Source organism: Opisthorchis viverrini (genome assembly GCF_000715545.1).
Source record: "Opisthorchis viverrini unplaced genomic scaffold opera_v5_191, whole genome shotgun sequence".
Taxonomy (NCBI): domain Eukaryota; kingdom Metazoa; phylum Platyhelminthes; class Trematoda; order Opisthorchiida; family Opisthorchiidae; genus Opisthorchis; species Opisthorchis viverrini.
Window position 1 is genome coordinate 666,036 of NW_008751847.1, and position 18,888 is coordinate 684,923.

General features: G+C 45.9%; 2 protein-coding genes across 2 annotated transcripts in view; one reads left to right on the top strand and one right to left on the bottom strand.

Annotated features, from left to right (window-relative positions):
* Positions 1-241: 241 nt before the first annotated feature.
* T265_07885 (hypothetical protein) overlaps positions 242-18,888 on the bottom strand; it is a gene marked incomplete at both ends in the record, with an annotated part of 50,815 nt that continues 32,168 nt past the window's right edge. Inside the window, 10 exons of the mRNA XM_009173535.1 lie at positions 242-1,296; positions 1,377-1,630; positions 2,983-3,661; positions 3,742-4,062; positions 5,138-6,620; positions 8,222-9,457; positions 11,345-11,625; positions 11,738-12,034; positions 14,632-15,358; positions 17,692-17,958. Of these exons, the coding sequence (XP_009171799.1) occupies positions 412-1,296; positions 1,377-1,630; positions 2,983-3,661; positions 3,742-4,062; positions 5,138-6,620; positions 8,222-9,457; positions 11,345-11,625; positions 11,738-12,034; positions 14,632-15,358; positions 17,692-17,958 (6,430 nt within the window). The remainder of the gene's footprint in view (positions 1,297-1,376; positions 1,631-2,982; positions 3,662-3,741; positions 4,063-5,137; positions 6,621-8,221; positions 9,458-11,344; positions 11,626-11,737; positions 12,035-14,631; positions 15,359-17,691; positions 17,959-18,888) is intronic.
* The window catches only part of T265_07884 (hypothetical protein), a gene marked incomplete at both ends in the record, with an annotated part of 25,762 nt that continues 16,157 nt past the window's right edge, over positions 9,284-18,888 (top strand). Inside the window, one exon of the mRNA XM_009173534.1 lies at positions 9,284-9,372. Within this exon, the coding sequence (XP_009171798.1) occupies positions 9,284-9,372 (89 nt within the window). The remainder of the gene's footprint in view (positions 9,373-18,888) is intronic.

Below are 18,888 nucleotides of genomic sequence, written 5' to 3' on the forward strand. Positions count from 1 at the left end.
TGTTTATCGAAGGTACCTCAGGATATCCAAATAGACGGCAAACAAGAATAGTTCCCGAAACCGAACTGGTAGGTTAACTGTGCCAAGTGGAATTAAATCTGGTGGATAAATTCAAACCGAAAAGTGAGGATGGTAAGCATACGCAATCAGAAGGGAACTATGAACGTGGCAAAATTAGCTGACATAACAAGGTTGCCGACAGACTGAACCTAACAACTGGACTTCAAAAGACATTGACTTAGAGAGGACGGATTTATTGACATGGGCGATCGTGCTCTGTGCTGAAACCTAGTACTGTGAAAGTTAATTACAAGACCTCACATAAGAAAAGTAGAAGAAAATGGCTGTACAAGAAAATGAAGTCATAAGGAGTTAATAAGAGCGATAAGGCTGTGAAAAAGGGACTTCGCATCACACATCTTGGTCTGATTCAATCCTTTCGGGACTTAAGAATAAGTCTGAGTCATAGGCATCCCCAAGAGTCAGCCTCATGAGTTTTTTGAATCGCATCTCCAGTTCGGAGGCCGTGCGAGATACTGAGTCCGGATATGGCTTCGGAATCCAACAACGGGCTAAATCGGTGAACATTGATGAGCTGTAACGACCCCGGGCCTTACTAAACTCCAGCAACTGTCTATCCTCCTCTGGATGCCAAAGAGTGGAATCTTGGTTGAGCTGAGTTGGCGGTGATGGCATGGAGGCCCATACTTCCGAATTATAGGCATAGGACGATGATGTCCTTGTGGCTGATGAGTTCGTAAACGCCTCTGTATTGAAGCAAGCAGCATCATCATCATGCAGAAACCAATGAGTTGGAGATGCCAGAGCAACAGGAGATTCAACAGGTGTAGTTGGCGGAGAGGATTCGGGAGATGCATCTTCCCTGTTGTACAGTGTGTCCGCGTCTTGGTTCACGACGGGTCGATTTGCTATGTCTTCTGAAGACGCAGTAGAAAGCAGAGGCATGAGCTCTGTCTTACATGCGCGAACAAATTCTATGGATACACGTCGCTTAGCTATGTCAGGTAAGGTAAATGACTGATTCAGGTCGTTTTGTTTTGTTCGCATCTGATTGTGGTGCTCAGCAAGCTGCGCCAGGATACTACGAGTTGGTAAGTAGCCGGCCTGTGCGCCTGAACGACCAGGGATCGGCTGGCCCGATTCTGAAGTTGTCCGGTTTTTGTTAGTCGTCGCAGGCATCAAAGGAGCCTTGGGTTTGAAGTCTGCAGGCCAGACGATTTCCACGTTGCGTAGGTGCAGATTGTACTCATCCATGTATACAATGCCGCGTTGAACCTGGAAAATAGGGTGAATGGCTGTCAGAAAGCTGAATACGAGTACAATAAGCAAAAACGCACCCGGTAATGGATACTTACGCGGAGTCCACAAGAAATGCAATGTCTTCGACCCAAACTATCCAGTTTACTCAGCTTTCCTGTCGTGGCTGTAACTGCTGCAGAACTGGGGTGACAAGGACACGGACAAGTTCGGTGGGCTGAAGTTGGACCGGAACCACCTAGCCGATGCCGCCTGGCAGCAGCAGCCGAAAGAACAGTCGAAACTTCCCATCCATCGATTAGCGAGGAGTTTCGTGGAATCGGTTTGGGGGGGAAAGATGCTTGCTCAGATTCTTGGTATCCGCTGGTAGGAAGCGTGTCCAAAGTGTCGGGGAATGCGTGACGAGGCAATCAGAAAGTGAGTTTTCGGCTGTGCAGCAGATATCGATTGAGGGATGTGTTCAGCACCGGAAGCTGCGTTGGTTAGACCATTTATTGCGTATGCCGAATCATTGTTTGCTGAAGCGAGTGGCGTTTTCCGTGCTCAATTTAGAGTGGCAGAAGCAGAGAGGTGGCCAACCCTTGACCTGGCACAGGAGTATGAAGTAGATTACCAGACATTTGGATTCTTTCAGTACTACTTGCTTTCCGGGATGGGGACAGCGTGATCCCCACTGCGCTGGGTTGGAGACTGCCAGATATGGCTGCTGACCGATGTCCATGGTATTCTCGTTGTCAGTTTCTATCCAGATTGCCTGAATGAGTGTCCGGAGGCGTAGTAAGCTAGCTATGAGTCCCTTCCCCATCCACTTTTATATTTTTCTTCAAAATGAGGCTTTCAAACAAATCATATGTTAGAGACTGATGTCATGCTGTCGATGATGATCTATCCACGACCCCCTGCAACAACTCCCTCTCTAATACGGCCTTCTAGCTGTTTACATCAGTTGCAGGAAACAATTTGTGCGCCTCTAAATATAATCACTTCACCAATATAACATAATTGATTTGGATTTTTCGAGGCTGCATGAAAGAGACGCAGATTGAGGATGCAATTAACGGCATTCAAGCTGTTATATCGGAGATAATGTTTATCGAAGGTACCTCAGGATATCCAAATAGACGGCAAACAAGAATAGTTCCCGAAACCGAACTGGTAGGTTAACTGTGCCAAGTGGAATTAAATCTGGTGGATAAATTCAAACCGAAAAGTGAGGATGGTAAGCATACGCAATCAGAAGGGAACTATGAACGTGGCAAAATTAGCTGACATAACAAGGTTGCCGACAGACTGAACCTAACAACTGGACTTCAAAAGACATTGACTTAGAGAGGACGGATTTATTGACATGGGCGATCGTGCTCTGTGCTGAAACCTAGTACTGTGAAAGTTAATTACAAGACCTCACATAAGAAAAGTAGAAGAAAATGGCTGTACAAGAAAATGAAGTCATAAGGAGTTAATAAGAGCGATAAGGCTGTGAAAAAGGGACTTCGCATCACACATCTTGGTCTGATTCAATCCTTTCGGGACTTAAGAATAAGTCTGAGTCATAGGCATCCCCAAGAGTCAGCCTCATGAGTTTTTTGAATCGCATCTCCAGTTCGGAGGCCGTGCGAGATACTGAGTCCGGATATGGCTTCGGAATCCAACAACGGGCTAAATCGGTGAACATTGATGAGCTGTAACGACCCCGGGCCTTACTAAACTCCAGCAACTGTCTATCCTCCTCTGGATGCCAAAGAGTGGAATCTTGGTTGAGCTGAGTTGGCGGTGATGGCATGGAGGCCCATACTTCCGAATTATAGGCATAGGACGATGATGTCCTTGTGGCTGATGAGTTCGTAAACGCCTCTGTATTGAAGCAAGCAGCATCATCATCATGCAGAAACCAATGAGTTGGAGATGCCAGAGCAACAGGAGATTCAACAGGTGTAGTTGGCGGAGAGGATTCGGGAGATGCATCTTCCCTGTTGTACAGTGTGTCCGCGTCTTGGTTCACGACGGGTCGATTTGCTATGTCTTCTGAAGACGCAGTAGAAAGCGGAGGCATGAGCTCTGTCTTACATGCGCGAACAAATTCTATGGATACACGTCGCTTAGCTATGTCAGGTAAGGTAAATGACTGATTCAGGTCGTTTTGTTTTGTTCGCATCTGATTGTGGTGCTCAGCAAGCTGCGCCAGGATACTACGAGTTGGTAAGTAGCCGGCCTGTGCGCCTGAACGACCAGGGATCGGCTGGCCCGATTCTGAAGTTGTCCGGTTTTTGTTAGTCGTCGCAGGCATCAAAGGAGCCTTGGGTTTGAAGTCTGCAGGCCAGACGATTTCCACGTTGCGTAGGTGCAGATTGTACTCATCCATGTATACAATGCCGCGTTGAACCTGGAAAATAGGGTGAATGGCTGTCAGAAAGCTGAATACGAGTACAATAAGCAAAAACGCACCCGGTAATGGATACTTACGCGGAGTCCACAAGAAATGCAATGTCTTCGACCCAAACTATCCAGTTTACTCAGCTTTCCTGTCGTGGCTGTAACTGCTGCAGAACTGGGGTGACAAGGACACGGACAAGTTCGGTGGGCTGAAGTTGGACCGGAACCACCTAGCCGATGCCGCCTGGCAGCAGCAGCCGAAAGAACAGTCGAAACTTCCCATCCATCGATTAGCGAGGAGTTTCGTGGAATCGGTTTGGGGGGGAAAGATGCTTGCTCAGATTCTTGGTATCCGCTGGTAGGAAGCGTGTCCAATGAATGTCTGGATAGGAGATCGATTTCTTCAAACCCCTGTGGAAATAGTAGAAAATCGAGGTGAGCGGGATCTATGGCACTAGATTCTAAGATAAATTAACATGAGGATAGGGTGGATGTACACGAATAAGACTGTTATTGCTATCGTCAAGAGCTTATTACGTTTGTAGCCTGTCGAGTGCTGACAACCTCAAATCGGACTTCGTACACTCGAATCTCCTGTCTGAGCATACACCTTATTCACAAGAATACGGAACGCAAGATGCGTTGCGTATCGCACACCTCTCTCAGTAAATCGACTTTACCTCATAAAACACAGTTATTTGTCTAGAAAGTACATGAGACTATGTGTGGAGTTTCCTATTTCTGGTTCTCTAGTGGATGTGAACAATGGGGACAACAAGCCTCAGGAATTAAGATCCCGTCCGTAAAAGCCATACAACCCACATGGTCCTGTTTCTTCTGCTGACTGGGCCGAACCTCGGAATGGACTAGGTATGTACCGACCCAGCCCCATAAGCGACCATGTGAGCCGTGCCGGTGTTGAACCAAAAGCGGGTGTCCATAACGTGAAAGTCATCGGTCGGCTGAAAACGTCCAATTTCCTCCACATACAGCAACCTCCCACATCTCAAAAGTGGAAAGTACCTGGGAGAAATGGATTTGGAGAGACGCAAAAGCTTTTCCTGGTAGCTGGCTGCTGTGCCACGGGAAAAATGCACATAGTGGCAAGGCTGTTGGTTGGTTTTCCAGCTGCTAAGTTGGTTAGTTCATGTTTTGCGGTTCGCCGTTTGGATCAAGAGAAATATCGCTTACTTGAGGGGGGTTCAATCAATTTCAGCGTATTCAGTTATTGAACACTCGCCAAAATCACCGAGGGACGATTTCAGCTACACGCCTAAGCAGCGTAACAGATGGAGAGTGTCCGTACTGATAAAAAATCAGGACTTCTCATCAATCTGGATGAGCTGACGCGGGCCATAATAAGAGAACGCTTTTGTCATATCAAAACTTGTTATAACTGTATTAGTTGTTTCATTTCAACGAGACCAGCAGCGTAAGATCGGAAGGAAAAACGGGATTAGGTAAAGTGAACAAAGAGGCGACTCACTTGTTCAAAACCAGAGTATGGTTTGTGGGCATTGTTAAGTAGACAAGCCAACCGCGATATGAGGACTGGACGATTTCTCCAAGCACTCTCCAGGAATGACCAAGTCTTTGAAAGCGGTGCACGAACCGACTTTGTACGTACCCCTTTGCCTCGTAAAAGTCGAAAACGGGCTTTGGCGGATTCCCAACGAAACCTATCTGTGGGGCGCATAGACCGATGAGTCTTCTGCGATCCTTTGGTGCTGCCACCAGCTTCAGTAGATGTACTCGAAGTCTGTCCATCTTCATGACAGACACCATCAGCCAAGTTGCGCAAACGACGCCAAAATCGCTTGCCTCGTGGTACCAGCTCGTGCAGCACACGTTGCACACGGTCTATTCGAGCTAAGTTTCTGAATGTCGTCAGTAATCCCAAATCTTTAGCCTGTTCCACGACCAGTAGAGAGAGAAAATCCTCCCATAGCGCACGATGCTCACGTAACTGTTGCAAAACAGAAGCAATTGTGTGCAAAATGGCTTTGTGGCGTTGAGCAGCTGAAAAGCTAGAAGAATCATGCCCGTAAACAATACGATTCAACTCCCTCAGTGTGAGAACCAGGTTGCCGTATTCAGAGGGGGATAAATAAGCACGACATCGATCCAAAAGTGATCGAGCCCGATGAACGTCAAACTCATCCAAGGTGGACTGACGTTGGGGTAACACAGAAGAGGGCAGTGTGAACAAATCGGCTGTTGTAGCCTCACCACGGGCTTTACATCGATTTATAAATCGAGCCGGCGTTAGAAAACAAGATCCTGAGAAAACCGAAATGGGTTGCTGACTGGTGGGACAATCAGGTGCTGTCATCTGTAAATTCCCGCCATCGTTCGCGCACGGGAGAGCCTTTGAAATGGGCTGAAATTTGTTGCAGCCCAAAATCAAATCACCGTATGTGTGAACAACTTTGTCCAAACCAAAATGAAACTGATCGGCCAAAAAGTTCACTGTTTTTTGACATCGGCTCAAGTTAGAATCGAGAGAAGGCTCTCGGAAAGAATGTGTATCGATAGGCATTGGAGATGGCTGTACATCTCTGGATGCGAGAGAAGCAGCATCTGCAGCAGGTCGTTTGCTCGCATCAGAAGGACGTGGAAGGAGAGGACGACGTTGCGCCGCGGAACTTGTAGGTAACCGCGGTAGAGGAAGCTTTCCAGCGACGGGCGATGCAGAAGCTAAGAATCGAAGCGTCCCCGCAGTCAGCTCGGTTGGATTGCGACGTTTTGAACACCGATCCTCCTGCAGAGCCCACTTGCGTAATTGAGCAAGTACGGACTCAATATGATCCACAATGCTGGGCTTCGGTGTGTCATGTGACATCACTCTGTAATTGCTGGGTTGGTGAGGAATGGCGGTCGACTTGGTCCCACGACATAGTTTAGTTGAATCTGAAGTTGCATCGAACTCAACCAAAGCGGGTTCTAGTTCGGTATTTACCACAACTTGCCTGCAAATGGAGCAGATAGGTAAACAGAATGATAAGGATAAACACGGAGATGTCAGAAAAATTAGTAATCTCCTGTGAACATGCAATTCAAAGGCGACTTGCAGTTGTTAATGTACTTGATGATCAAGCCTCAGAGCAGCCACGATTAGGCTGGAGATTTGTTGCTAAAATGCTACCATAGTCTCAGTGCTTATCACATCGGATCATCATATAATACGCAGGCAGCTAGAGCTGTTACGCACTACATTCCATTAGACGGTCCACAATAGAGAGCACCTACATGGTGTATCTCACAGGCCCCGAATCGGGCTCGACCCCTTGCGTTGGTGCTAAATGTTCAGCCGCGGAGGTTTGTCCAATCATGTATTTAGCTCAAAGGGTCTGGTGGCTGATCGGATGGCAGTTGATCTGTTCGCCAGTAAACACACCCGAGCTACCTATATTTCGACAAATTGACAGCTCGAAGAGTCGTTCAGGGCATCTGTACGCAACTACGAGTGTCCACGATTGAATTTCAGGCCTAGCCTATCGATTTGTCGTGTCCGGGCCTGGAGCACCCATAGGTATTACCAGACTTCTCAAGGGCTGCAAGCCAGAAGAGAAGTACAACTCATTATCTTTTTCAATGGTGCGTGAGGCGGTGCTAAAGGGGGCACAACAGGACTCAACATCCAATAGTGTGGTATCAAATGCAGCAGATCAGGTCAACCAAGGTGAGCATGGTCAGGGGACTCTGAACGGAACTCAGCTTACAGGAGGCATCCGACAGTAAGGCAGGGACATTACACCGTTCGCCATGGATGGAGTTGAACGTGTCCACTTAGTTTCTTGGGCGGCCATCCATTTGAATGATGTGTTTTGTTCAGTAGCTGCCCAAAAATGCTCCGCGGACGGGTAGTCCTGGATCCTGTAGCTCAAAATGCTGGCAAAGGGCGACGTGGCCGATGCCATCTGGTGGATCCCAGAATGAACGAAATCCTCACATGGGTGAGCTTTTCGGAACCCGATCACGTTCGCATTACAAACGGCAATAATCTACTTAAATTCAAGACTACGCGACAAAAACGATTTGTGTTCAGGGGAAACCCATCATCATGAATGGGCTGTCAAGATTTGCCATTCTCAAATAACGCAAAATGTTGGCAATCTATTCGTTTTGGTAAATTATTCAATAAATTGAGCCTATGAGCTTCATGGACAATCGAGCGATGGGATTGATAACAATAAGTACACTGCCCAAACGAAAACAAACTGGCAAAAAAAGCGTCCCAGCCGCATTCGCATTCAAATAGGTGGTGGTAGGATACAAGGCGTGATGGAATGAATTAAGTCGGTTCTGTGGGATATTCTGTCGATAACCAATAAAAGCAGGTAATTTTTAAGGCGATAATGACCACACTCTTGAAAAGAACGACAAATCGCCTTCATGTGCACGACCCGTTTGGCGGACGCTTTATGTTGGATGACTGTGTACGACAGATGGTGTTGAAAACACGCAAGATAGTTTACTGAGACTCCGATCAAGTAATAAGGGGAATTGGGCCTATTAAACATACTAGAGGCATGGAATTATGATGAAATACATGTACATAAATACTTACCCATCTGGTGTGAAGTCTACAGGTATGGCTGGTAAAAATGTGGGTCCCAGTAGACCCAAATCCCGCGGCACTGAATCACCAGTCTCCTCTGGTTTGATAGCAATCGGGCCAGGTATGGGTAATGGAGAAACAGACGACCAATCTGGTTTAACGCTGATATGTTCATGGGACCACCACAAACATTGTGCTTGTTGGGAGAAATCCGTGAGCAAGTCATGGACCATTTTCGAGAATTCGCCTCGACACGAGCCCTCGGTGTTGACATTCAACAGAAATGTCTCATACCCACTATGAGGAGGTAGGGCATCACGTCGGAACAAATCCTGAAACGGCATTTCTGACAGGCAGCCCAGTCTGAGTGAGATACGATGCGGAATAGAACAAGCAGCCACTTCATCAGCCAATTTGTGCAGTGTTCGTTTATTCAAAGGAGAAGTTGACGAAATACCAGAAAACAGCTGAACAAGGTGTCTAGTAGCCAAAGGCAAGTTTGCTAATGACATCAGCTTTTCCTGGGACGAGTGATTGGATAGCAAGCTCCATCGACGTGTGCGCAATTGCAAGAGGTTTCGGTGAGGTAACAAATGTTTCTGAATCAGACGGTACGTAAGGTATCGACTGTGATTGAATTGTGGCTCATCCGATTCCGGTTCCGGTGGAATATATGTTCCAGAGAAATCGGCTAATCCCAGAAGAATAAGGGCATCTTCCGACGAGTGGAAAAAGATCCGACGACGACACTGCGGTCCGCTTAGTGGATCGGGTTTAGATGGTAGGGAACTGGGCATTAGATAAGGGTACGACCAAATGCGGTTGTTGACCATCAATCGTAGCAAGCAGTGTGGCAGTGGTATAGACGGCGCAACGGGAACCCGTGAGTTCTTTGTAGACGGCGAAGAAACATCACTCCCCGGTCGATGTGGATTGCGAGGTAATAGTGGGAGAAAAGACAGACCAGCGTAGTCGGTGATTAGCTGCACAGCCTCGTCCAAAGTCGGACAGGATCGGTAGAAGCTTGTCGGTTGGTGCCTGCTTCCCATTGATTGCGACCTTTGTTGTGCCATGAGATCGAACGCGTCGCGCCTGGAGGCCAGTTCTTTTAAAGCGCTCGCACAAACTCGTGTGACCGACGAGTGCAGATGGACAAAATCGTAGGTGCACAAGAAGTTGGTCGTGAGCAGTTGGATGTGCATACCCAGTTGCCTTTGTAGCTGCTGCATTTGAACCTCGGTCAGACTGTGAGTGGAAAAGGCGTAAAGTTGTCATTCTTACTCCCCGTGGATCGTTGTAAATAGGTGCGTAGTCCTCCTACCACTAAGCTACGGTACAGTTCATTAATTTCGGTCATCATATGTTACGCTAAAGGGAACGAATGAACACACAAACTGTACGAAAAGCGACGGAAACCAAACTATTTTTTCCTGGTTATGGATTACAATCTTGGAAAACGCATGCAGCTGTCCCTACGAAGGAAGTGCTGCCTTCCGTCCGGACGGAGGTAATAAAACGCACATATTATATGGTAGAAACAGTTGTTTCGGGCTACTTATCCATTAAGAGTAGTGTAGATTTGTTTTAATTTCCACCAGCCCCATGAAAGTGTGTTGTAGTCAACAGTGTAGTCTGAACTTTGGATTCGCATTGATTCGGAAAGGTGGTGCGTTCATTAGCTATATGTTTTACACCATAAAGGGTACGCTTATGAAAAAAATGTTGACAATGTCCTGGATATGAATTCGAAAGATGGATTATAAACCTCTTATGCGGACCAAATGACTGAATGTCGACTCCTTCAACCGCTGCACAGTATACGACACAAGTTGAATTAATTTTATAAAGCACATTGATGAAATATCTCCGAGTGAATCATACGCCCGGAAATTCCGTTTAGTATATGCCTACGGCAGGTTTCTCGCACGCCCAGTGCGACCATGTGGTTGAATAACCCACGTTTTACCCAAACAACAGGCTGAGTTACAAGGTATTAGCAGGTCCTGACTTCGAGCTGGAGACTGTATCGATAGTCAGACAAGGATACATGACCATATTCCTCCCCCGCATTGAATGTCATGTAGGACTAATCTAACTTGACAGGAAACGGCACATTCAATATTTAATGCATTAAGCTGGGGAATTTATCAATGACGTCGAGAAAAGGTTCAAACTACTAATAACGAACTAGTAGAAAAAGGCCTACCGTCGGAATCTAACCGGGGGGCGAACCTCCCCCATGGTAACAGTTAATGTTGGGCAAAAATCTAGTTGAACAAAAACCACAGCCAGAAAAGTGATATTCAAAGGCTCACGTTTAGGTGAATTATTTAACCTCACACAGCTTTCATCGGCTGAAACAAAATAATTACTATCAGATAGAAAGCCGAAAAATGGTTCAGCTGTAACACGCTTTCGATGCTTGGTTGCATTGCTACCCGAAAGGAGGACTGGATATTACCAGGTTGCCCACGCCTAGACAGGAGTACTCGAGATGTGGAGGGGGGTTGGGTTCGAACCACGGATCTTCAAGTCAGTGGGTCTGCGCTCTTACCTAAACAGGGTCAGGTTGATCATACAGAGGCAAGGGCAGTCGGCATATTCAGGCCAGGCACAGTCGATACGAGACTATCAGACAGAGGAAACTGAAGGCCACAAAGACGATGCGTGTGGGTTTTTGGGATTGGACCGACTGAGCCAGAATTGATCTAATGAACAACCATTACAGCGGTCATCAATTTCTGAAACGTCACGAGAACTGCCATTGGAAATCGATCAGTGAAATAATAGTCTAAAAGTTAGATGTGCTATCTTTTTTTTAAAAAAAATACGAAGAGCGACTTCTTCGACGTATCGAACAGGTACTTCGGGAAGAGAGAAGAAACTCACGTCCTGACAGGTTGTATCTGTTCCAATGCCAAAGCCATCTGTTCCTTGATTGTACTTTGCATGCTAGGCATGGCAACATTATCGTTAGCTGAGGTGCAACCTTGTTGTTCTTCTGTTTCAGAGTCAATAGGTTCTCGTTTTGCAACACGGTTTGCTTGGAGCAGGCGATGACAATGGGACGTAATTGCATACACGGCGGAGGCCGTATCGAACAGGTACTTCGGGAAGAGAGAAGAAACTCACGTCCTGACAGGTTGTATCTGTTCCAATGCCAAAGCCATCTGTTCCTTGATTGTACTTTGCATGCTAGGCATGGCAACATTATCGTTAGCTGAGGTGCAACCTTGTTGTTCTTCTGTTTCAGAGTCAATAGGTTCTCGTTTTGCAACACGGTTTGCTTGGAGCAGGCGATGACAATGGGACGTAATTGCATACACGGCGGAGGCGGGTGGTTTGCCGGATGCTGCACCCTGACCATCGTCATCCTCATCACTGAACAGAGCCTGCATATCTCGATGAAGTGTCTGTAGGAGAGTGAGACAATTAGAAAGTCAAACATAACCATACGAACGACAGGTAACAAGTCACAAAAAGGAAGCGCCAAGCCAATGTGGGTGGGTGGAAATTTTAACTTACTTTTGCTTCTTGCTTGGATACGCGGACAGCCCGATCGTCACGAAGCTCATCAAAGAAGTCTTCTCGATTCACTTGATCCAGTTCGGCCATCACATCGAATTCAGGATCGTCTGGGTCATCGTCCTCATCGTCTGCCTCGTCCTGATTGTCGTTTTCTTTCGTGTGATTCCGATCGAGTGTACTCGGAGAATGTGGTGTAGCTACAGTCGGCCAATGCGTGAGACCGTCCGTTCGCTCCTGCTCTCGGTGTCCAGTTCGACGCTGCCCGAGAGGCACACTGTTTGGAGAAATACGAGCCTCAAAACAAGGAGAGAAGTATTACATGAAATATAAATTCATCGATTCAGTATTTTCCTGTTGGCTGTTTTGAGATGTTGAATGAGGTTAGTGCTATCAATTTTCCGAAGCACAAAGGAAAGCGCAGGCATGCTGATATGTGTCATTCGTGATTATGGTGTCCTCGCAGGTCAATTGTTAAGCTCGACAAGCAAATCAATGACCACTAAGCTGGAAACTACCGGTGTTTCGAAGCCTGTTGGACTAACTATCTGGACGGTCTGTGATATTTGAATCGTGATTTGTAGGTTGAAGCCTGAGTTGAGACAGCTCACTGGTTAAGGCACAACATTTATTTGTAAAAGGTTCACGGAAAAAGGGTTGTGATATGACAATGCAAACAGACAACGGCTACTGTATGATTTTATCAACCAAACGAAATGTCACGAATAGATGTAGACATCTCGAAACACCTAAACGTTGCAGCACCCGAAATTACAGAAGATTCCGTGAAAAATTGGTGTCCGATGATAACTTTGAAGCGACTATTTGACTCAGTTTTAAACGGGCGGTTAGATAGTGAAACCGATTTACAGCCCATCGTCATCTGGTTGTCTGAAAACCGTTCAGTCAAAGTTGGAACTTCGATGCATCCCGTTTGCGACTCGTTATTCCACTTTGTTTGGTTATGTCTATATCTTGCGAATGTCCAAACAACCATACAGAAAGGTTTTTCACAAACTGTCGTTCATTCTTATTTCCGAAGCAGAAAACGCGGTTGCAAATCTACTGAGTATTCAAAACCCAACTGGTAGTTAGTATTGGCAAGAAGTTCAAAAGTACTAAACCAAAAATGATAACAGTAAGTGACTGGCGGGAAGGCAACAGTAATACAACCCACTGATGGATACCTTTGGCTTCCTAGAAACCGTATGCAGTGCCATTGTCCATTACGATGAATCAACCAACAGCTCCGACAGGACGACCTTGGTCTGTCACGAAGAGATTGGACATTACCGTTGTGTGACGGCGTGTGCCTCTCATACTAGATTGGTCAATGGTTAGCGGTCTGACCAGCACAGTCTCCTGGGCATCCAAGTCGCGGGTTGTAACAAGTGTGGCGACTTGTCCTATAAAAATGATAACCCGCTTTTATTTCCCGCTGAACACCGCTGCCTTGCGGTCAGACTTTTTAGCCAAGGGATTTGGTTGAGGACCCCGTCTAGGATTGGACACACTGACAGTATCCCAGACCATGTATACCGACGTTATGCTGCCGATGATGATGGACATCTTTGATCCAACCAGCGTCAGTTGGTCTATCCTCCAACTAGCTGGTTGCATAGCGCTGCAAATTCAACTGCGGGATTGAATGAACCGAGTGCTCAGGAGCTGGTGAGCCAGTCAGGGCCTCAACTAACTTCCTCACCACGTTTTGGTGAGCGGCAGTGAACATAAGTAAATTAGAAAGGTGAAATTCGCCTACAGAAACACTTTGGAAAACATATCCCAAAAAACCATATCTGGTCTAATCGGATTTGACGCAAGCTGTCCCAAGTAAACAAAATTCGACACATTATCACCCTTGAAACTAGTAGGTCAGATCTATTGCCGGTTTCGTCCTTTTTTGGGCCTCATCAGGTAGGCGTAGTCCCCAAGTTTCCATCAACCGTATTTCCTACATGAGTGTTACACTCATGTGCAAATTAACTTGGTGGTAACTCAACTAACTGCCAAGTGAATCTTTCGTTCATAATAAGCTTGAAGCGAATGTGATGCACAGCTGATAGTCAGTAAAGTATCCGATTAGCAATAAGACAATTAGCAGATGATAGTAGGTCAGTTGTTCAGCACCAGGTTGTGTGTGAGTGATTAATTTTGGCATATCGGGCAGGTGCACAAGGATTTGTGTAGGTCTCCTAACTGACCACCACGGCCATTGAAACAGACGTTCTCTCCTGATCAGTCTGACAGGATTGGTTTCACACATTGGAGCAGAATTTTCAGCTACTCCGAACACCCTTGTCTCACTTGCCGAACTGGTGCATAAATCTCAAGTGGAGCTACTACCTTACTTTTCACGCCACTGAGTAACCAATACGCTCCTTGTTTGAGAGAGAGAGCGAACTGACGAAATCTAGCAGTTCACCAACAGAACAAAAATCTTAAACTTAAAGTTGGGGCCACGTCAAGTACTGACATTCACTGTTGAGGATGAGACAAAAAACATGCGTAAAGGGCCGCCATTCAGAGAACAGAAGAGTGTGATGCAAATGACCGTAAAATTGGATAAAAGCTAGTCTTGGCATGAGACTGAACCGGCTAGTTTACTTCCGTCTAAATAATGAAGTAACTGGTTTGAAATATAATCATCACATACTCGTTCAGCTGTGACACCCTTTCTGTGCACCATTGCCACACTACTCAGAGGAAAGACGATGGATTATATACTGCCAGGTTACCCAAACCTGGACATTCCGGTCAGTAAGTCCGATACTTAACCATCAGCTATCGCGAAGTCCCTCATACAAATACCCAGATTTGAGTAACAACCTGTGGTCGTATGAAAACATCTTGGTCAGGCATGAGTGAGTTAACTCAATTTCGACAGAACTTACCCTCTTCTGAGGTGAATTTTGTGCACTCGTATCAGATGCGAACAAAGATCGCAAGAACTCGGTGTAAACATCATCTTCACGATCATCTGCGTCTCCCTGTGCATCTTCTGACTGTGGATTGGATGCAGCAGCTAGATCATCCTGTTCGGCATCTGATGCGAGGGTATCCGTAACTGTACCCGTTCCGTTTCGTTTTTCGTTCAGCCCCAGACTCACATTGTGGATAGTAGATGTGGCGGGGGATCTGTCAACCGGTGTTGTGGGTAGATGGCTTGAACGTAGCCGATTGGTGTATGTAGAATTGTCGAGCTCCTCTGCCGTAGGCTTATCGTTAGATAACCATTGATTGATGTCCACCAGTGACGCGGAGTGTGCCGAAGTGGAAGAGTCGCTGTTTGTGTCTCTCGACTCGTTTGAGTCCTCATCATGAGGCACACTGGTTGTAGACTCCTCAAGACGGTTGCGCGATGCTTTCACAGAATTATCTGGTCCGACAATTTGGTCCAACATGTTATCACGCTCCAAGATGTACAGATCAAAAGGACCGGGTTGATAGTCCTCATCACGTGTATGACAAGTTTTCTCGGTTGCATTGCCCCGTGCGTCGGAAGTGTCTTCTTCATCGGAAAACTCCATATCCAGAATGGTGGACGGCTGTTTACAATGTGTGGACGGATCCACCGGGAGAAATTCTCGCAAAGAATGCTGTATAGTACGAGCCAACGACCTAATGAAAAAAAAACAGAGTTTGAAAGCTACATGTGTACTTGAATCCACAGTAACTTCATCGTTCTAGGGGCGGCAGTAATATTTCATAAAGTGTCAACACATGGCCGAGACTGAATCTAATACCGGCGCTAAAATATCTGTAAGGTTCGTTTCGAAATCGAAAATTACATATTTCTGAGCAAGCCTCACACGCAGCACGTCATCGATTTGTAACTTGATGGGTTTTGCAAGTTATTTCGGTAGTTGGGGAGACATTCATTGAGATAGAGAACCAATGAAATCTCAAATGGTGCCGAAACGTTTGTCAAGCTTAGCGAACAAATACGTAGCACGAAACCCAAGGCGTCATACAAACCGACTCATCTGCAGATTTCTTGTCGAGAACACCATATCTTCGTTGCTTGTGGTCCAGATGATGAATGCGATGGCCCGACTGAGTTACAGTAGGCCAACAGAGTTAACTCCGCGAAACTATTTACAAGCTGCATACGCATATAGTTCTATATCGTAATTTTTCACCGATTACCGCATCCTGTACTTATTGAAAATGAACGACCTTATATTCGTAATGGATTGTTTCACAGTGTTCCTCACTTATATCGACTACCCTCTTAATGAAATCATTCTGTGAAAGTTGGCAGGCATGATGGAAAGTTTGTGGAGTGGAAAGAGCGACCCCCTAATCTTTAGAATGACGCTTTTGAATGCGTCTCACCACCCGCCATTCCTGACAAAGGTCCTTACTGCATCATCTGATCGATTCATCGGATTCACTTCATCCAGCAATCGTATCCTTAAAGGATGCGTAAAATAGCATTTCGTGAAGCAGCAGGATGAAAAGCAACGCCGAAGTCCCACTCAACTCATGGCCTTTGGACGCAGGCCATCCGAGGTCACCTTTCGGACTGTGTGCAGCTAACCGACTCAAAAACAAAACACCGGTCACGATGGATCCGAGGTGATGGGTACATACTCGAGTAAGCATTCGGAGTCAAGGACCAAACAGCTGTCTCGGATGACGGGATATAGTTATAACATTAGTTCATGTGTCAATCCCCTCTGCGAATGATCCAAAATCGCGCAAAAATTTAAACTTCAACAGAAGTACCGCTCCTTTCCAAAGGCAGTCAATGTAGCAACGCGTGTCACCCCCACAACGACCACCACCATTGTACCTTTGATTTCACAGTTGCCGTTTGCAGTTGGTTACAGGTGTCAGCTATTCTAACGACAGTGTAACTCCACACCACATAGGGATAGTTGGGTGGTAGAGTAGCAACAAAGCAAACACATACCAAAAACATGTGCGCCAGTTCTCGTTAAAGGGTAACTCAGCACTGTAAAACATCTCGTTTAGCTTGGGTACCGAGGCCGCGTTCAATACACACACACACACACGATAAACTATCACTAATTCACTACGCGGGGTTAACGGGGCGGTACATCAACTCCAGGGTTAAATTACCTACCTCTTTCTGTCTCTATCTGCCGCCATCTGGCGGCAATTGTAAAGCCAAATTTATGAATCAGTTAGTGATAACCGTTCCGCGAAGTGGTTATAATCAGTTGGCGCCAAGAGAGGCCGGTATGGCGAACGAAAAAAATTCGGAAAATATTTCACTGTCGATTGTATAGAGTTGTCTCAAGCAATAAGGATGAGCTAACAATAGCCAGAATTGGTCAGGATTTATTGCATTCCTAAAGCACGTTTCCAACTATTGTCTTATTAAGATGAACCTTCAATGCGATAGCCTGGATGAATTATTTGTTCTCTGGGTATTTATAAACAGACAAATATAAGTAGGATCATCAGCCTCTGTTTCCAAAGATCAACCTATTTAGAGCGATCAGTTTTGCACATAATTCCGGTATAACTCCATGTGTGCACGTGACTTCAGTCCCATCCGATTAGCTCAGACATGGTAAAACAAGATCCAACTACTTTTGCGACAAGCTTTTCCACTACACTAATTCATAGAAAACTGGCAGAGAATTGTTCCCATCCCAACAACTCTCCATTTAACCGATTCCCTTTCAGAACCATCTGGTTGACTGTAGTATTAAAAGTTCCTTTCAACCTCAGAGTGGCAAACTCTCAGTGCACCAACCCTGTAAAATGGCAGAGAATTGATCCCAACAACTCTCCATTTAACCGATTCCCTTTCAGAACCATCTGGTTGACTGTAGTATTAAAAGTTCCTTTCAACCTCACCTCAGCAAACTCTCAGTGCACCAACCCTGTAAAATGGGATTACGTCGGGAATACCTACTTTATATATATATATATATATATATATATGTATATAATATCTGAAATCACCCAAATCTTACCGTGTGACAACTCTAGGCTCAAGCAGTTGGTCAGCGAACAGCGCATTGGACTGAGAGTTGCTCGATCCTCGAAGAATTCCTAGGTTCTTGACGCGACGTTTCGTACGTGCCGACAATTCACCCGTTTCTGGTTCATTCAGATTGATGTAGCGTCGAAACACAGAAACTACGTCTTCGTTTGTGAGTACGGCTCGTAGAAGTTTCTTCACCTGTCTGGCAGTCAAGTTCCGTTTGACCGTCAATTGCTCAAGCTGATCGGCTAGTGAACTACCAAGTGCAGCCTACGCGGTACGAGTTCAAAGAGAAACACATAGGCGGCGAGTAAATACACTTTGCAAACATTAATTTCTTTGGATGGCGAAAACGGACGTCCTCAAAAAAGCTACTGAGTGAAATAGTAAAGTGAATTTATGGAGCAGCGACTGAGTTAAGGCAACAAGACAACCTGAATGTTCAGCATCTCCAAAGTAGGAGTGAGAGCATGCAGCCACGCCACCCTTTCGGTGCAAACCTGTCCTGCAACCGAAAAGAAGCACGAGCGCGATGCCACCGTCAGGTTGTCCAAGCCTGAACAAGAGCAAACAAAAATCGAACGACATGTCTTTAACAACGGGGTAAAATCTGAGATCCTGTTTCGGATCAAGCCCACTGAGCAGTGGCAGATGGATAGCTGCATATTGTTTGAATTGTGATCAAAATACACCAATGGATTCGGTTCTGGAGATAAGCGTAAACCGTCACTCATGATCCCAGGGAGACGGCCATAAAACTCATTCAGTCCTCTGTACGTCTGTTACTGTGAATAGCTGGAGGACCCTCGTGTAGGCATCCGACGCAATGCAAACGGTGAAGGCTTTCTCAGTACAGCGAAAACGTATTTAAACAGGAAAATTCACCGGTTATACCCCTATAGAAAACTGTAATTGGGGAAAATCTGGCGATTTTCAGGTATCAGATACATTAGTTAAGTGTCACACGAATCAGTATTAGTCAGTAAGTCCACTCGATCTTCACGCAGCTACATTTTTTTTGAAAAATGTCATTCCGATGTGACGCCGTGGGACTTTACAAGATTGGAAAGCCCACCTCTGTTTTGATCTTGTTCGAGACAATGGCTGAAACTTTTGAATTGGAAATCTAATCAAGAAGCCCGGCGTCATGAAGCGTGTGGTTCACAAACATCTGACGCGCAATGAC